At 43.5% G+C, this 16031-nt stretch overlaps 2 protein-coding genes across 2 annotated transcripts in view; both read right to left on the bottom strand.

Moving 5' to 3' along the window:
- Positions 1-1579: 1579 nt before the first annotated feature.
- On the bottom strand, positions 1580-4820 carry LOC123992797 (refilin-B-like). Its single transcript, XM_046294320.1, has 3 exons — positions 3980-4820; positions 3669-3763; positions 1580-3468 (listed from the first exon to the last, which is right to left on the bottom strand). The coding sequence occupies exons 1-3, from the start codon at positions 4175-4177 to the stop codon at positions 3150-3152; spliced, it is 612 nt and encodes a 203-aa protein (XP_046150276.1). The 5' UTR covers positions 4178-4820; the 3' UTR covers positions 1580-3149.
- A 151-nt stretch (positions 4821-4971) lies between these two features.
- Positions 4972-16031, bottom strand: part of LOC123992787 (vacuolar protein sorting-associated protein 53 homolog) — a 32267-nt gene continuing 21207 nt past the window's right edge. Inside the window, exons 14-22 of the mRNA XM_046294312.1 lie at positions 15067-15309; positions 13938-14085; positions 13782-13864; positions 13580-13658; positions 13332-13480; positions 13171-13240; positions 12869-13006; positions 7864-7968; positions 4972-7583 (exon numbers count right to left, since the gene is read on the bottom strand). Of these exons, the coding sequence (XP_046150268.1) occupies positions 7413-7583; positions 7864-7968; positions 12869-13006; positions 13171-13240; positions 13332-13480; positions 13580-13658; positions 13782-13864; positions 13938-14085; positions 15067-15309 (1186 nt within the window). The 3' untranslated portion in view covers positions 4972-7412. The remainder of the gene's footprint in view (positions 7584-7863; positions 7969-12868; positions 13007-13170; positions 13241-13331; positions 13481-13579; positions 13659-13781; positions 13865-13937; positions 14086-15066; positions 15310-16031) is intronic.

Genomic DNA, 16031 nt, shown 5'->3' with positions numbered 1-16031 from the left:
GTGTTTCCTCTGACACATTGGTGCAGCTAGTTCCGGGTTAAGCGGGTGGGTGTTAAGGAGTGCAGTTTGGTGGGTCATGTTTCGGAGGGCGCATGTCTCGACCTTCGCCTTTCACAATCCCGTTGGGGAGTTATACGATGAGCCAAGACCATAATTAAAATTGGGAGAAAAAGGAGGTAAAATTCAACAAAAAAGAACACAGCCAATCACGGCGCAACTGGAGAACACTACGAACCCCTAAGGTTTCTGCTGGCTGCCCCACCACCACAGAAAGCACTGAGCTAGGCTGAAACACCTGCATTTTGGAGCTGCTATACTCAAGAAAGCAAAAAAGAGACCATGTTTGTTTGCAGCTTTATTAACTTGATTTCTTGGAGAATTTTTTTTTTACAGTGTTTGCAAACTGATATGTGTCACGTATTAATTCCAAAATAACATGCAAAACAGGTAGGGTGTTCAAAACATTACGGGTCACCACTGGCTATTTTGATGTTTCCCATTCCCATTTGTTTTTGCATCTTTAACTTTTGGTTTTGAACAGAAGCTTCAAACAGTTGAATATACAATATTTTTGGTTATTGAAAAGACACACTACATGACAAAAAGTATGTGGACACCTGCTCGTCGAACATCTCACTACAAAATAATGTGCATTAATATAGAGTTGGTCCCCCCCTTTGCTGCTATAACAGCCTCCACTCTCCTGGGAAGGCTTTCCACTAGATGTTGGAACATTGCTGCAGGGACTTGTTTCCATTCAGCCAAAAGTGCATTAGTGAGGTTGGGCGATTAGGCCTGGCTCCACAGTCGGCTTTCCAATTCATCCAAGGTGTTCGATGGGGTTGAGGTCAGGGCTCTGTGCAGGCCAGTCAAGTTCTTCTACACCGATCTCAACAAACCATTTCTGTATGTACATCCCTTTGTGCACAGGGACCTTGTCATGCTGAAACAGTAAAGGGCCAGTAAAGGGCCTTCCCCAAACTGTTGCCACAAAGTTGGAAGCACAGAATCATCTAGAATGTCATTGTAAGCTGTAGCATAAGATTTCCCTTCACTGGAAATAAGAGGCCTAGCCTGAACCATGAAAAACAGCCCCAGACCATTATTTTTCCTCCACCAAACTTTAAAGTCAGCACTATACATTGGGGCAGGTATCGCTCTCCTGGCATCCACCAAACCCAGATGAGTCTGTCGGACTACCAGATGCTGAAGAATAATTCATCATTCCAAAGAACTAATTTCCACTGCTCTAGAGTCCAATGTGGCTTTACACCCCTAAAGCTGACGTTTGGCATTTGGAACACGGTAGTGAGTGTTGCAACCGAGGACAATAAATTTCTCATCGCTTCAGCACTCAGTGGTCCAGTTCTGTGAACATGTGGCCTACCACTTCGCGGCTGAGCCATTGTTGCTCCTAGATGTTTCCACTTCACAATAACAGCACTTACAGTTTAAAGGGGCCACACTAGCAGGGCAGAAATGAGACAAACTGACTTGTTGGCAAGGTAGAATCCTATGACGGTGCCACATTGAAAGTCACTGAGCTCTTCAGTAAGGCCATTCTACTGCCAATATGGAGATTGCATGGCTGTGTGTTCGATTTTATACACCCGTCTGCAACGGGTGTGGCTGAAATAGCCAAATCCACTCATTTGAAGGAGTCCACATACTTTTACATATATATTGTATTTCACAGCAGTTTAGACGGTACAACAATTCTCAACACTATGCATTGTTTTGTCAAACGGAAATTACGTTAACTTATAATTTAAGCAGCTGTTATCAAACGAATAATTCTGGTTCTGTGCAGCACTTTCTCTATCCTGCAGATGGCGTAGCTGTCTATGAGTTGGTGTAATTGCACTAGAATTGTAGCTCTACTCATCTAGGAACATCCCTAATTGATAACAAAAACCTGATACTAACAAGATTATATTTTGAATTGATGTATCGCATTGAGTACATAAAAATTTTTTAACTTCTCAAATCTGCTATAAAACAGAGCTTAAAAGCAATACCATTTGACTTCAATAAGGCACTTATCTCAAGACAGTTCAAGTTCTCTAGATGTGCATCCTTGTAGGACCTTGAGGGAAGATAGCCGTGTATTGCTATTAGGCTACCAGAAGGAGTTGATGAGCATCAAATAAATACATAAAACAAAACCTATGGAAGCAACCAGAAGGTGATAGGCAAAGATAATGAACTGTTGAGGGACAGTTCACAAGATGTTAGTAAAAACAATATTTCACTATTAGGAAAATGCTAAAAATGTATAACAGAACAATAATGATACATTGGATAATCTCTTGCTACTCATTACCAACTAATATCAACTTAATCAATTTGCAATGATCTCTGTGGGGAGAAAAAAAACCACTTACACAATTTGAAAGAACTGGTTTTCTCCTCCATGACCATACTTACAGTAAATGACAATGTGTATGTTTAGGCAAGACTAAGATGGGGTTTGGTGTTACAGTATATAGTCTAGTATATTCTGCTTGTGGTAAGTAATGCTGTGCAACCAATACCCCATAATACCCTGTGATTTGAAGAGACATTTTAAAGCCCAGTAATAGACAGTAATTTGACAACTCCCTGTGTGTCTACAAATGTGAATACTTACAAAAGCCAAATGGAAACTCCACTATTGCCTGAGAATCGTATAATGTAGGGTCATTGTTCATTGAGCCCCACTGCAATGGTTAGGCCTAAACACAATGTTTTCACAGTGATGGTCCGGACTACACTTCCCTAACAATCCTTCACTTCCAAATCTGGTTCACAAGTTCCTCCACGGTGATAGTATACATACATCACCGGTCTCAGTCCACAGTTCAACACTCTGCATTAAAATGAATCCAACTTTGACATACCAGAGAAATATATTTACTAGCTACTAATGGATAAACCCTTTGGTAGATGGCAGCCTCACACAGATGTCCCTGCTATTTGTTTGATACTCCAGATCAGATTCCTCCCTCCACTTGAGACTTGTACTCAAACGTGGACTACAATGCTTTTCAATCTAAACTAATAGATGACTGTCTGTAACCTGGGTCCATTGGTGATGTCAGCCTGGTGGATGGTTGGCCCTTTAGGGCCTGGGGAATTTTCCCCCAGGCCGTGCCCAGTCTTCCCCTAACCTACTGGGGTAGCCTACTCCAGTCAGCAGCCTCCAGCTCCACCCGCGTCATGAATCTCCTGGCAAGCCGGCGACTGTCGTAGCTCAGCTCGGTTGTGTAGATGGTGCGAGCGCGCTTGGGGTAGACGATGGTGGTGCTCTGGAAGCGCTGGGCCCGTTGGCGAGGCTGGAAGTCCAGCTGGGTCTTGTAGTGTCTCCAGGTGCTGTGAGGGACAGCCAGGACCATCTGGCTGCAGTTCTCCAGACCCAGGCCTCTGGGCTGCATGGCCATGTCATGGATAAAGTGACGCTCTGAGTCATAGTGGACAGACGATGTGTATCTAGGAATGACAACATTTGGGCAAGTGTCAATTCACTGCATGTTCAGCTAGATAGTTTTAGAAATTGCAACGTTTGATCTGTGGTCCACCACATTTGTTTAATGGTATTTACACAAATAGTGCACAGCACACAGTGGAGTGCTAAGACCATTTCAAAAATCACACTCATAGCCTACATGCAGTAATTCAAAACAGCATACCGTATTTCCTTGGTCAGTAGTGGATCAAGTTCTATGCCCTCCCCGTAGGACACGGTGTGCAGCTGAGGAACAGATCCTATCGATAAAATGGGTACCTGCAAGAATAGTCAGCACGAACATAAGGAGCAAATAATTGGTAGACGTCGTGAACATGATTGGCTTGGACTATTGACATGACTCAGATTCACTATGGGCCATGCAGGGAAACGCATTCAGAGGCTATATACTTCGGAACCAATGCTTTAACTTAGCCTTACAATTTCATAACAGGATGTTCGCAGTTAATGTAACACGTGCGACAGCCTACGTACCAAGGATGACCCTCTGCTCTCGTCTTCAGACACCGGGCTTATGGCACCTTTATCCCTGCAGTCAGGCAACAGCCAGTGGCTCGGACTGGGGCTGGGGGGTAGTCCGGAGTCCGGGCTGTCAAGTCCCCGCTCGGCTTTGCAGCTCATGTCCAATGGGTCGTTGTCACATACATTCAACAAGTTTAGTCTGCCCACCATTGCTTTACAAAAAAAGTCCTTAAAAACAAGATAAACGAGCCGCTCCCAAACAAGATTTTAGACTACTGCGCGATGAGTTTGCAGAACTGTAGATAAACTTTATTTCCAACTCATAGAGGTGTCCTTCCTTGAACGTAATCGATCCTCCACGTCGGGTAACTTCCCAATGACCAATCAACTCTGCCGACGGCAATTGGCTTGAATCAACCTCTATTGCTTGGCAATAGGCTACGGTTTACGACTGTCGCGCGCCTACACAAAATATCTTACTATTTTACAGCATGCTATTTAAATCCTTCATAAGTCAACGAACATTTATAAAATTAATTCTGTTTTGCCCTTCGAAATAAGAGACTCAACATAAATCGTTGTGGCTTTGAAAGTTGACAAAATAGTGAACTCAAACTACGTGTCACAGGCACTGACGTAAAAAAAAAGAACACAGGAGAAGGCACAGCGCATTGTCCTGTCTATCTGTCTTCAAATGTCTATATGGGTGTTAAAATTTCTCTCCCTTCAAAGGGTTTCATTGTTTTTGCAGTGAACTAGAGGAATGGAAACGCCTTTTAAAACGCCCGCTCACGGCTGATTGGCGAGGAAACATGAAAGGCAACAAAACATGGGAACTCTCGTTCTGGCCTCCCCCCTTGAAAAAAATACCCTTGTCGAAGTTTAACTGGGCCAATTCATTAGGCTGATTCTGTTGCGTTTCTTTTAACGTGATCGACATGAATTTGTTCAATAGAAACTCTTGTTTTTCTTTGGACAAATGATTACACCCCTGGACTAGGAGAGATAGGCGTATGATACTTTTTTTTTAAACAAGAAAAACATGATAGCAAACTATTTATATATAACTAGGCAAGTCAGTTAAGAAAAAAAAATCGTATTTATCATGACCTCCTACACCGGCTAAACACGAATGACGCTGGGCCAATTGTGCGCCACCCCATGGGCCTCCCAATCACAGCTGGTTGTGATACAGCTTGGTTTCGAACCAGGCTTTCTGTAGTGACTCCTCTAGTTCTCAGATGTATTTTTGTTACACCCCCCGGGAGCCCTCGTATTAGTGCTTTTCACCAGTTACCATTACAGTACAGTTACCATTACAGTAGCCTATTACTCTGACAATACAAAATAACATGTTTTTGTTCTTATGAACTGAAGGCAGGAATGTGTACATCAAAAGCATAATAGCATGAATAGATTATACATACATTTATCAATTTGCAGGACTATTGGGTGGGGATAATAAAGCTTTCCAAGGATGAAATCCAAAACCAATCGTTCATGTCCCAGCTTCAATGATTTACAATAGATACTTGACCATACACATATTATTCAAACCTCATCCTTATTCTCGTGCTACACCACCAAATTATACATTTTCCTGTATATATGAACCGATCCAAAAGACCACTGATCCAGAGTGTTTGCTATTACATGCAATAACTACTTCATCTGAAGCAGGTAACAGTAGAAATAATTAGATCAATGACAGTATTTAAAAGGAACTGTGTTCCTTATATTATTGTTCTCCACTAGCATCACTGTGCTAACTTCTCAGTGTAATTTCCTGTCTAACAGAGGAACTCATATGTTCACTGTTGAACAAGGATATATTACACACAATTATATAGTTTTCTATTTATGATATATTGTCTAAACCTTTTTATTTTCTGTTATTCCAGGACCCTGTGTTTGACAGGCCTAGATTACCTGTCAATCATAATTCAAATTTGCCAGAAGATACCAACCCTAAAAAGAGCATAGAAGGGATTGAGGATTGTCCCGCCAGCCTGTCTTCAAATTTCGCTACCTTCAAAGGTTTTCATTGTTTTGCAGTGAAATAGAGGAAAGGAAACACCCCCTCACAGCTGATTGGAGAGGAAACATGAAAGGCAACAAAACTAAACATGGGAACTCCCCCTCGCCTCCCCCTGGAAAAAATACCCCTGTAAAAGTTTAACCTCAACTGGGCCTATTCATTAGGCCGATTCCGTTGCAAAATGTTTCTTAAACGGGAGCAAACTGAACGAAACGGTGAGGTATCTACCTGAATTTGTCCAAAATAAACAATTGTTTTTGTTTGGACTAATGAATACACCTCTGGACTAAGCTAGAGAGAGATGTGGGTTTACACTGAGCTGCACTGAGGTCGGAACCCAATCATGGTTTCATTAAGACACCGTGGAGCCGGGTCAAGATACGGGTCGGAAAACATACCTCAATGCAGGGATGGGATATGCCACTGTACTCCTAATTGTACCTTTAGTTGCACTGATCCATTGAAAAGATTGAAATGCAAATAGTTTTCCCAGAAAAGTCCATTTTTGTCCTCATGCTAGATAACAGTAGCCAGTGCAGTCACTTGAACAACAAAGGAGCTAATTGGCTGGTACTGCCATTCCAAAATGGCTGAGGTGTACAGTGGCATATCCCATCCCTGCATTGAGGTACGTTTTCCAACCCATATCTTGTGCCAGCTCCACGGTGTCTTGATGTAACCATTGAGGAGACATGACACAGAGATCCTCTCTGTCCCAGACCTGGGGCCTTAAGAACCTGGAGACAGCAATGCATGGTGAGATGTGGTCCATCCTCCCAGAGACTGTTGGAAACTAGAAACATACACAAACTCCTAACTAACTGCATCCTCCACTTGAACAGGGAACTAAGAGAAACACAATAAAATACAACAGACTGGAGAGGTGGAGAACAATGACATTCTGAAAACACTAGGAGAACATTCTGAAAATGTTAGCTTCAAACACATTGAAGTTCCTTATTCTCAGTCTGGGACTGGGAGGATAGGTGCCAAAGCGGCAACAAATTGCTCCTAAAGCCATTTTTAATTAGTAGCTCTTGATTCTGTTTTAAGTGCAAACACATTTTGCTAAAATGCATAGTGTGTATGATATAGTCTACATTTAACGACATTTTGTTTGGATATTTAGTGTCATAAAAAGAGAAGCAGAAAAGAAATACAGAAGTAAATGAGTCATAAGTGCGAACAGCTCTGCAGCTGAGGACATGTCTTCATAATCCGACAGTTTACTTTGAAATCACGAGGTTCATATTAATGCTCCTAACAAAAATGAAACAATCATGTCTTTACTCTGCCTGCAATTCTCTGTTATGATTAAACAGAGCAGGAACAAGTATTCAAGATGAATTACTGGAATAATTTGTGTGTGGTATGGTAATGTGTGTGAGTGCAGGTGTGTGTGTCCACTCAGAGTCTCTTCTTGATGAGCTTCTCCAGTTTGCGTATGCGTGAGTTCTCCTGCTCGGGGGTGGGGGTGCTGAAGGAGAGAGAGGGGCCTCCATCGGTCCCCGAGGGTGGAGTGGGTAACCTCTGTCTGAAGAGCTCCAACATGCTGCTCTGCTCACTGCGCTTCAACCCCTACACACACACACACACACACACACACACACACACACACACACACACACACACACACACACACACACACACACACACACACACACACACACACACACACACACACACACACACACACACACACACACACACACACACACACACACACACACACACACACACACGAGAACATCAGTTATTGCAAGAGGAAACAAGACAACAGAGGAAGTAGGAGATAACCGTTGAAAACAGGTGACGACATTGAGACAAAACAAGTGGACCCAATCGAAGTGGCCCTTACCTTCATATCCAGAGTTTTCTGGAAAGTCTCTGGGTTCCCGTCAGCAAGGAGCTTGATGTAGTTATCCACAAACACCACAGAGGGTTCATGGGGGGCCATGACCACCTGTAGAGGGGGGAGGGGTAGAGACATCAGTGTTGCTCATACATTCACATCTCAATACTGAAGTGCAGCGTGTTTTTTTTTAGATCCCCCTTTCACAAGAGCCTTGATGGGACGACCAACTACCAGCAGACTCAAACTGATTCATAAACTCTGTGTGTATGCATGTGCGTGATAAGTGTGTGTGTGTGGCCTGTAAGAACAAACAGGCCCCAGAGTTAGTCCACTATCAGACCAGACAGTGTGCAAGTAGTTAAAGCTTCAAACAAAGCCCCAACATTACACTCACTGCATCGAAAATTGCATTATATTCCCCACATAGTGCACTACTTTTGACAAGAGCCCTATGGGCTTAGCATTGAGACTGATTGAAGTTGCTTGCTACAGAGTGGGCAGAAAACATGGTTAACAGGTCCCACTGAATAAAAAAATGTAACAAATCGTAACCCTTCAAAAGCTAATTTTCTCCACCCAAAACATCTCCCCCTCACCCACACACCAATATCCATGCCCTCCCGCCCTCTCTCTGTGCCTAAGGAGTGAGAGAGAGAGAGAGATACAGAGAGGAGAGACAGGACACTGGATTGTCTGGAATTTTTGAGGTTCCTTCCCCTCTGGTCAGTGATTTATTAAGCAACTGTCCTGGAGGGAGGCCCAGGGAAAGCCTGGAGGGACTGTGTTGTAGTTAGCTCGTAAAAACTAGAGAAAGAAAGGGAGGGAGAAGGGGAGAGTGAGAGGAAAAAAACATCCACGCTAAAAGGAGGTGGGTGGAGGGGTGTTTCCACTCCCTCCCCAGAAGAAAGCTCTGGTGGTGGGGAAGAGGGCTGGGGTGGGTGGATAGAGGGCTGGAGAGCATGGAAAAAAACACATCTCACAGGCCAACGAGGGCTAACTGAGCTAGAGACAGAAACAACCTACAGACAGACTAACCAGAACAGGTCTACACATTATACTCAAGACAGCCTAACCTACTTTACTACATAGTCATCATCACCATAACTTTTACTTTGTTCTGGGGTTATCCCAGACAACAACAAAAAACCTCGATTGACTAAGAGTCATCTGCTCTTTGGACCGATTGGTAGACATATTAAGATGTGTATTATTTTTCCATATAATGACACATCCTATGTGTTTTAATCAAATCAACTATATTCACTGAGCTTGACTGATGCTTTAAGCACACTCTTTGATTAAATTAATAAAGACACACAAATGACTAGAGGGAGTCCGACCAGCAACTGATTTGACTGTGCCGGGCTGGGCTCAGACTTGCTGCGCTGTGTATTATTATGTTTTAAAGATAGCGAGTGACTAAAACAAGCACCCATTGTCTCACTCTTCTCTCTGCTGCAGTAACCACCACACAACATCAACAGTGTTCATCACGCTGCCCGTGTTGCTGAAGCTGCAACATAATTACAGCCATTTCTGACTGAAAAGTTATTTTACCGAAATCCTTAGGAAAAACATTCCCTATTCCCTCCACCCTTGCTCTCTTTACGTGACACATCGCATGCACGTGACCAAAGCCCCATTCACACTGGACTAGTATTAGTAGAGAACGTTGGTTATGTAATTATTACTCCAGAATGTCCGTTATTACAGAGAACTATTCTGACGGAATTCGTTTTTTCCAAACTGCCCCCTGTAATTGTTTTTACTTGAAAAAATTACATTTTCAGTTAGAAGCCTGGAGGTTTTCATTCTAGGCGTGACGATACCGTATTACAACATGTTCAGGTGATGGGCCCACAGTGATGACTCTTATTTCTTTACATTTTTATTGCATCTTTATTTAACCAGGTAGGCTAGTTGAGAACAAGTTCTCATTTACAACTGCGACCTGACCAATGAGCTGAGATAAGGAGCCATTGGGTTTGGCAACAAATATGTAGCGAGGGCCAGCCAACAAGAGCATACAGGTTGCAGTGGTGGGTAGTATATGGTGCTTTGGTGCCAAAACGGATGACACTGTGATGGACTACATCCAATTTGCTGAGTAGAGTGTTGGAGGCTATTTTGTAAATGATGTCACCAAAGTTAAGGATCGGGAGGATAGTCAGTTTTACTAGGGTATGTTTGGCAGCATGAGTGAAGGAGGCTTTGCTGCAAAATAGGAAGACAATTCTAGATTTAATTTTGGATTGGAGATGCTGAATGTGAACCTTATACCACCCACCACTGCGACCTGTGTGCTCTAGTCGGCTGGCCCTTGCCACATATTCGTCGCCAGACCCACTGGCTCCAGGTAATCTATAAGTCTATGCTAGGTAAAGCTCCGCCTTATATCAGTTCACTGGTCACGATAACAACACCCACCCGTAGCACACGTTCCAGCAGGTATATCTCACTGATCACCCCCAAAGCCAACACCTCATTTGGCCACCTTTCCTTCCAGTTCTCTGCTGCCAGTGACTGGAACGAATTGCAAAAATCACTGAAGTTGAAGACTATTTCCCTCACCAACTTTAAATATCAACTGAGCAGCTAACCTATCGCTGCAGCTGTACATAGTCCATCTGTAAATAGCCCACCCAACGACCTCATCCCCATATTGTTATTTGTTGTTGTTGTTGCTCTTTTGCACCCCAGTATCTCTACTTGCACATCATCATCTGCACATCTATCACTCCAGTGTGGATGATATATTATTTTGCCTCTATGGCCTATTTATTGCCTTACCTCCCTACTCTTCTACATTTGCACACACTGTACATAGATTTTTCTATTTTTCTTTTCTATTTTGTTATTGATTGTATGTTTGTTTATGTGTAACTGTGTTGTTTTTGTCACACTGCTTTGCAATTGTAAATGAGAACTTGTTCTCAACTGGCCTCCCTGGTTAAATAAAGGTGAAATAAGAAAAAGGTTGAAGAGAACAACTCTACAAACCTTGTATGACTGTTCAAGGCCTTCCACACATTCCCCTTCGTCTGCCGCCCATTACTGTATGTAAACATATTCAAGGCATTCCTCTATGGACTAACAGCCTTGTGCGTTTCACACGTGGAATCATCCATACACATCCCGGGTGACGACACTGAGGAGAGGCCACTTACCAGTTGTGAATGTCTCAGGTTGTTGCAAAGCACTATGGGCGAGCGGGTGGACATTTTGAAGCGTTGTCTGTAACGGCTGATAGATGCAATGTGTGAAGCAAGATGTGTAATTCAGGGCAAATTATTGCTTTGTGGATTGGCATGTTTATCGTACAAGCAGAAAAGAAGGGCCACATACTGAATATCTGGTAACTAGAAGTTGATTTGTATAAAATAATCTGATATATAATCTTGACAAGAAACACAGAAAGGGAGAAGAGGCGTTGCTTGTAACTTCAGTAGTCCTATTGGTTGTGCTCAGAATAGAATAGATTAGGCTCTGGTGGCTGATGTAGCATGATTAGAGCAGGTCCCAGGCTGACCAATAAAACAGATCAGCCTGACCATTAGAGCAGGTCCAAGGCTGACCATTAAAACAACCCATTAGACAGACATCGAGGCTGCATACCTTTAAGGCAGGCAGTTAAGCGTGTGTGTGTGTGTGTGACAAGGGGGTGAGCGAAATTTCCTCTGGGATCGGGTCACAAGCCTTGGGGGCAGATGTAACTGGACTAGGGCAGGGTGAGGGGATAGGCTCTAGGGCAGGGTGGGGTTTGTCTGAGAAGACCGGTGTGTGCCATTGTCTTTCTGCATTCTATTGGCTAACCCTGGGGCAAGGTCAACCAATTAGACTGTATTTACTCTGTAGAAGAGACAAGCCATGGATACATGTGTCTGATGCGTGTGAGCATTCCCAAAAAGTGTGTGTGTGTGTGTGTGTTTGCTTGTGTGAGTATACGCGGATGCCTGCATTCCCTAACCATTCACACCTCTCTTGGCTTCAGCTGATCGACACGCTGTGTGTGTGCGTGCACGTCCGCATATGTGTTTTAAAGCCTACCTTCCTCTCCTGTCTCTCTCATTAAAACCCAGGGGTACAGCTCAGTTCCTATTCCTCAGCTACCTAATGTGAGGTGGCCTTCTACTGGGACCGTCGGCATAAAACTCTTTCCTTAGTCAGGTTAAAAAGAAAGAATTAGCCTGTAAACATGCAGTTATTCAATGAAAATATAACTTAAATCGATAATCTGGTCGACAAAATCTGTCGTTCTGCCCCTGAACAGGCAGTTAACCCACTGTTCCTAGGCAGTCACTGAAAATAAGAATTTGTTCTTAACTGACTTGTCTAGTAAAATACAGGTAAAATAAAAATAAAATAAAAGTCAGACAATGTTCATACTTGGCTCAGTGGTCAAACTGCACAAAACTTAGACAATAGCCTGTATTTAGTCTTATTATTTAATGCCAGAACACAGGAATGAAGTGGCTATAGTCATGTTTAACCAAGCCAGTGTATTTAAAGGGTAGAGGTTCATGGTTAGGATTAACCTTGAAGCGTGGGTTAAGGTTAGGCTTAGATAGAAGTGGCTATAATGAAACGTTGTTGCGTGGTTGCACAGAAACGTTGTAGCATGGTTGAAGAGAAACATTGTTGCGTGGTCATGTTATGCACCTATCAGTGTCTGAAAATTGTACATATACACGCAGCAGTGTTCTAGAACATTTGACCACTGGCTTTCATACTTTTCCAATTCTCAGTGCGGCTTATGCAACTTCTCCAACGGTCAACACATTCAAATAGAGGAGCTGCGTTGGTTGGGAATTTTGGGGAAGGTGCGCGTTCGAGCTGTGCGTCTAATTTGTAAGTCACTCTGGATAAGAGCGTCTGCTAAATGACTTAAATGTAAATGTCTCCCGCGGCTGGTGGTCTTAGAGCCGCGAATCTGTCACAATGGGACGTCGGACTAACGCGTCTCGGCGTCTGTAGACTATGAATTATGCTTTAGTGTCACAGGGCTCACCTTGAGGATCATCTCAGCGCGGGTCATCCCCTTCACGACTATCTTGGTGTAGCTGGCTGGGGCCTTGCGGACCACCTGAGAGCCTATAGAGGGCAGATCCAACAACACTGTCTTCAGGGAGTGGGTGTCCAGGAGGAGCTGAAGAACAAAGCAGAAGAAGAAACAACGTTACCAATAAAACTAGCTGAATTATCAGCTACAGGTAGCAAACAAACAATTGTCAAAAAGTTATCATTATGGAGACCATAAGCATAATTCTACTTAGGTAAAGGCTAATGACATAAAAGGGTAAGTATGTTTACCTGTTCAGCCCCCACCATGCTGATAGTCTTACACCTGAACAAGTGATTGATGAATTTAGGAATGAAAGAGCTGAAAAAAAAGACAAGATAGAATCTTGTCAATGGGAGTACCAAGTCTTCCTCACACACATTGATGAACAGTGAAGAGGGAAGTAACTCACTTGGTGAACTTGATGCAGAACTGGGTGAAGTATTTTCGTGTGGAGGCCAGGTTATCTCTGATGATGGGGACGTTCTGTTTGATGTGCATGATGACTGACGTCACATAGGGACTCTGGTCACCTACATGCTCTACGCTCTGCCATGGCATCTAGAGGGAAGGAGACCAAGAGGGACAGTGAGGGAATGGTTGAAAGTGAAAATAAAATATGACAGTGTAAGGAGGAGAGGAATGCAGTGGGTGTCCCACCTTGCTCATTGCAGTGAGAGCAGGGTCACAGGCAGCGTCCAGGTCCTGAACAAGCAACTGGATACTGTTGGAGATCACACTGACAGACACAGAAAGAGACAGAGTTGACCGTCATGGGACTTCACATCCAATTATTCCACTTTATCTCAAACTATTGTTCAGTTTTAGTTGGCAGAAATTGCTCCTAGGATTTGGTACGTACTTGCTGAATGTGTCCATCTCTCCAGTCAGGTTGATTCTCTCCACCAGGTTCTTATCCACCTTCTCCTTCAGCTTCTCCTCCAACTGACACAGACACAGAATAGTTTAACATTAAGTCTAGGCCCGTTTGAGTGTGTTTGTGTGTGTGTGTTCTAACCTGCTGTGTTGTGGCCAGACAGTACTCTGCAGTACTGAGAATGCTACAGATGAGGCACAGCTCCTCTAGAGTGAACTTAGCAGCCTCCGAACCCTCCTTCTCCTGCAGTAGACTCTTGATGGTCAGGCCTCCACTGTTACTGCTAGTCCTGAGAGACAGAGAGAGTGTGAGAGAGAGATTGAGAAAAATAGTCAATAGTTCTCTTGTGAATTAGGGACAGAAGTCTGCTCACATGAGCTCTAAAGGGAAAACTCTGGGACCTAGTGTGAACTGACAAGCAGAAACTCCTGTCTCTAGTTACAGGTTATAATTCAAAGAAAGTTTTGTATAATTGAGACAGCCAGAGACATACACACAGACAGAGGGGCACGGTTACCATGGCAACATGGCTAAACCGCCTCCCTCTCATTAATAAACGCCACAGCCGAGATTTCTGGGAAAACCAACACAGCTCCAACCCCCAAAGGGCCCCCTTTAAAACTCCACAAACCAATACACACACACACCACACAAGAGGTCTGTGTGTGTGCATGTCTATCAACCACAGTAAATAATAGGTCTTATAATGTGGCCAGCGAGCCAAAGATGTTTTCGCTCATGAGGTATTAGTCCTCACCGCGATGTAAACATCTCCAGCACCACATGACATGCAAACCCAGACGATCAAACACAGTGACGACTAAACACATGAACTATCAAACAAACCCCGGAGAATGACGGATCACTCTTCTGAATGAACAAACTTTGTCAGATTCCTTCATCAAAAGGGAATTGAAGCAAATGATAGCGTATATCATCTTTCAGAATTGTAATCTTGCTTTGACAGAAGCATTTGTCCCAGTCTAGCTCCTAGCAGGCCACAGTTTATACTGGTTGTCATAGTTCAACTTGTGTTAGAATATTTTCCCTAGCAAAGCCAGAAATCATTCAAAAAATGGTTTGAATGAAAACCAGAGTACACGGTGGTCTTCCAGAACCCGTACTGGGAAGTACTGCAACCTGCCATCCTGGTTCTAGGGCCCAATACAGTATGTGAGCAGCCTGATTAAAATGCACTTAAAAAATCATTACTAGACCTACATCACACAAATAAATCTGATCATCATTAGGCTAGGCTGTAGTAAATTACTTGGGCAGGTTTCCAGACAGTATCTTCCAGGCATACTCTCTGAGGTACTTCTGGAAGATGGTGGTGAAGGCGATCATAGGTTCCCCTGTGCTGAGCTGAGAGCACTGCACCATGCACTTCTTATAGTAGACAAACAGGTCAGCACAGCTGGGCAGCACCGCTCCACCGTCCTCCGTGCCCGCCTTGGGGGGGCCCTGCGCCCGGAAGTCTGACACAAAACGGTCAATCATCTCCCCCAGGTTCCTGACAACAATTACAATAACACACACAGTTCAGTGATGAGCCCCAGATACCAGCACACACACGCAGGTTGACATTTACTGCCATGAATCTTGCCCTGGAGGCAGAACTGAGCGATTTACACTAGCTGGGCCAGCTGAAAATTCAAAATTGGCTTCATCATAAATATTTATAAAAACTCAAATTAGCTTTTTGTTCTAAATGTAAGGTTTAGCATTAGGGTTAGCAGTGTAGTTAGGGATAGGTTTAAAATCAGATTTTATGGCTTTGTGGCTGTGCCAGCAAGTGACCACTCTGCAGAGCTGCCCCCAGAGCAAGACTCATGACAAACGCCAACCTGCCACACAAAGTTCAGTGATGATAAAATGGAAGAGACAGACAGGGTAGGAGATTCTCCCTCTATTGCGGCTGTCTTCACTGTACTTTGATATCAATGTCTAAACGGCTGTTATGATCTATTACTTTACCCCACTGTTACTGTAAAATGAAGCCACGGACAAAAAACAAAATCTACTTTGTATGAACAATCAAGTCACTATTCTCTCTCCTGTTGTATTCCATTGAGACAAGCTGCTTTGGAAACGCCTAATGTAGAATCGTCTGGCCATGTCTGTTGTGAAAGGAAGCCATAGCCAGATAATGTAAGTCCCAGTCAGACTGACAAACACTAAATGCTCCAGAGATCCAATACTAGGGTTTGCCGCGAGACGAACAAGCCTCAGATA

Source organism: Oncorhynchus gorbuscha, linkage group LG13 (genome assembly GCF_021184085.1).
Source record: "Oncorhynchus gorbuscha isolate QuinsamMale2020 ecotype Even-year linkage group LG13, OgorEven_v1.0, whole genome shotgun sequence".
Taxonomy (NCBI): Eukaryota; Metazoa; Chordata; class Actinopteri; order Salmoniformes; family Salmonidae; genus Oncorhynchus; species Oncorhynchus gorbuscha.
Note: the sequence above shows the minus strand (reverse complement) of the source record. Positions and strands in the feature narration are given on the sequence as shown.

Coding starts and splice junctions, on each gene's coding strand:
- LOC123992797 (XM_046294320.1), bottom strand. CDS start 4,177: ATGGTGGGCAGACTAAACTTGTTGAATGTATGTGACAACGACCCATTG. Junction 3,764..3,979: donor AGAGCAGAGGGTCATCCTTG/GTACGTAGGCTG, acceptor CTATTCTTGCAG/GTACCCATTTTATCGATAGG. Junction 3,469..3,668: donor CTACTGACCAAGGAAATACG/GTATGCTGTTTT, acceptor TGTCATTCCTAG/ATACACATCGTCTGTCCACT.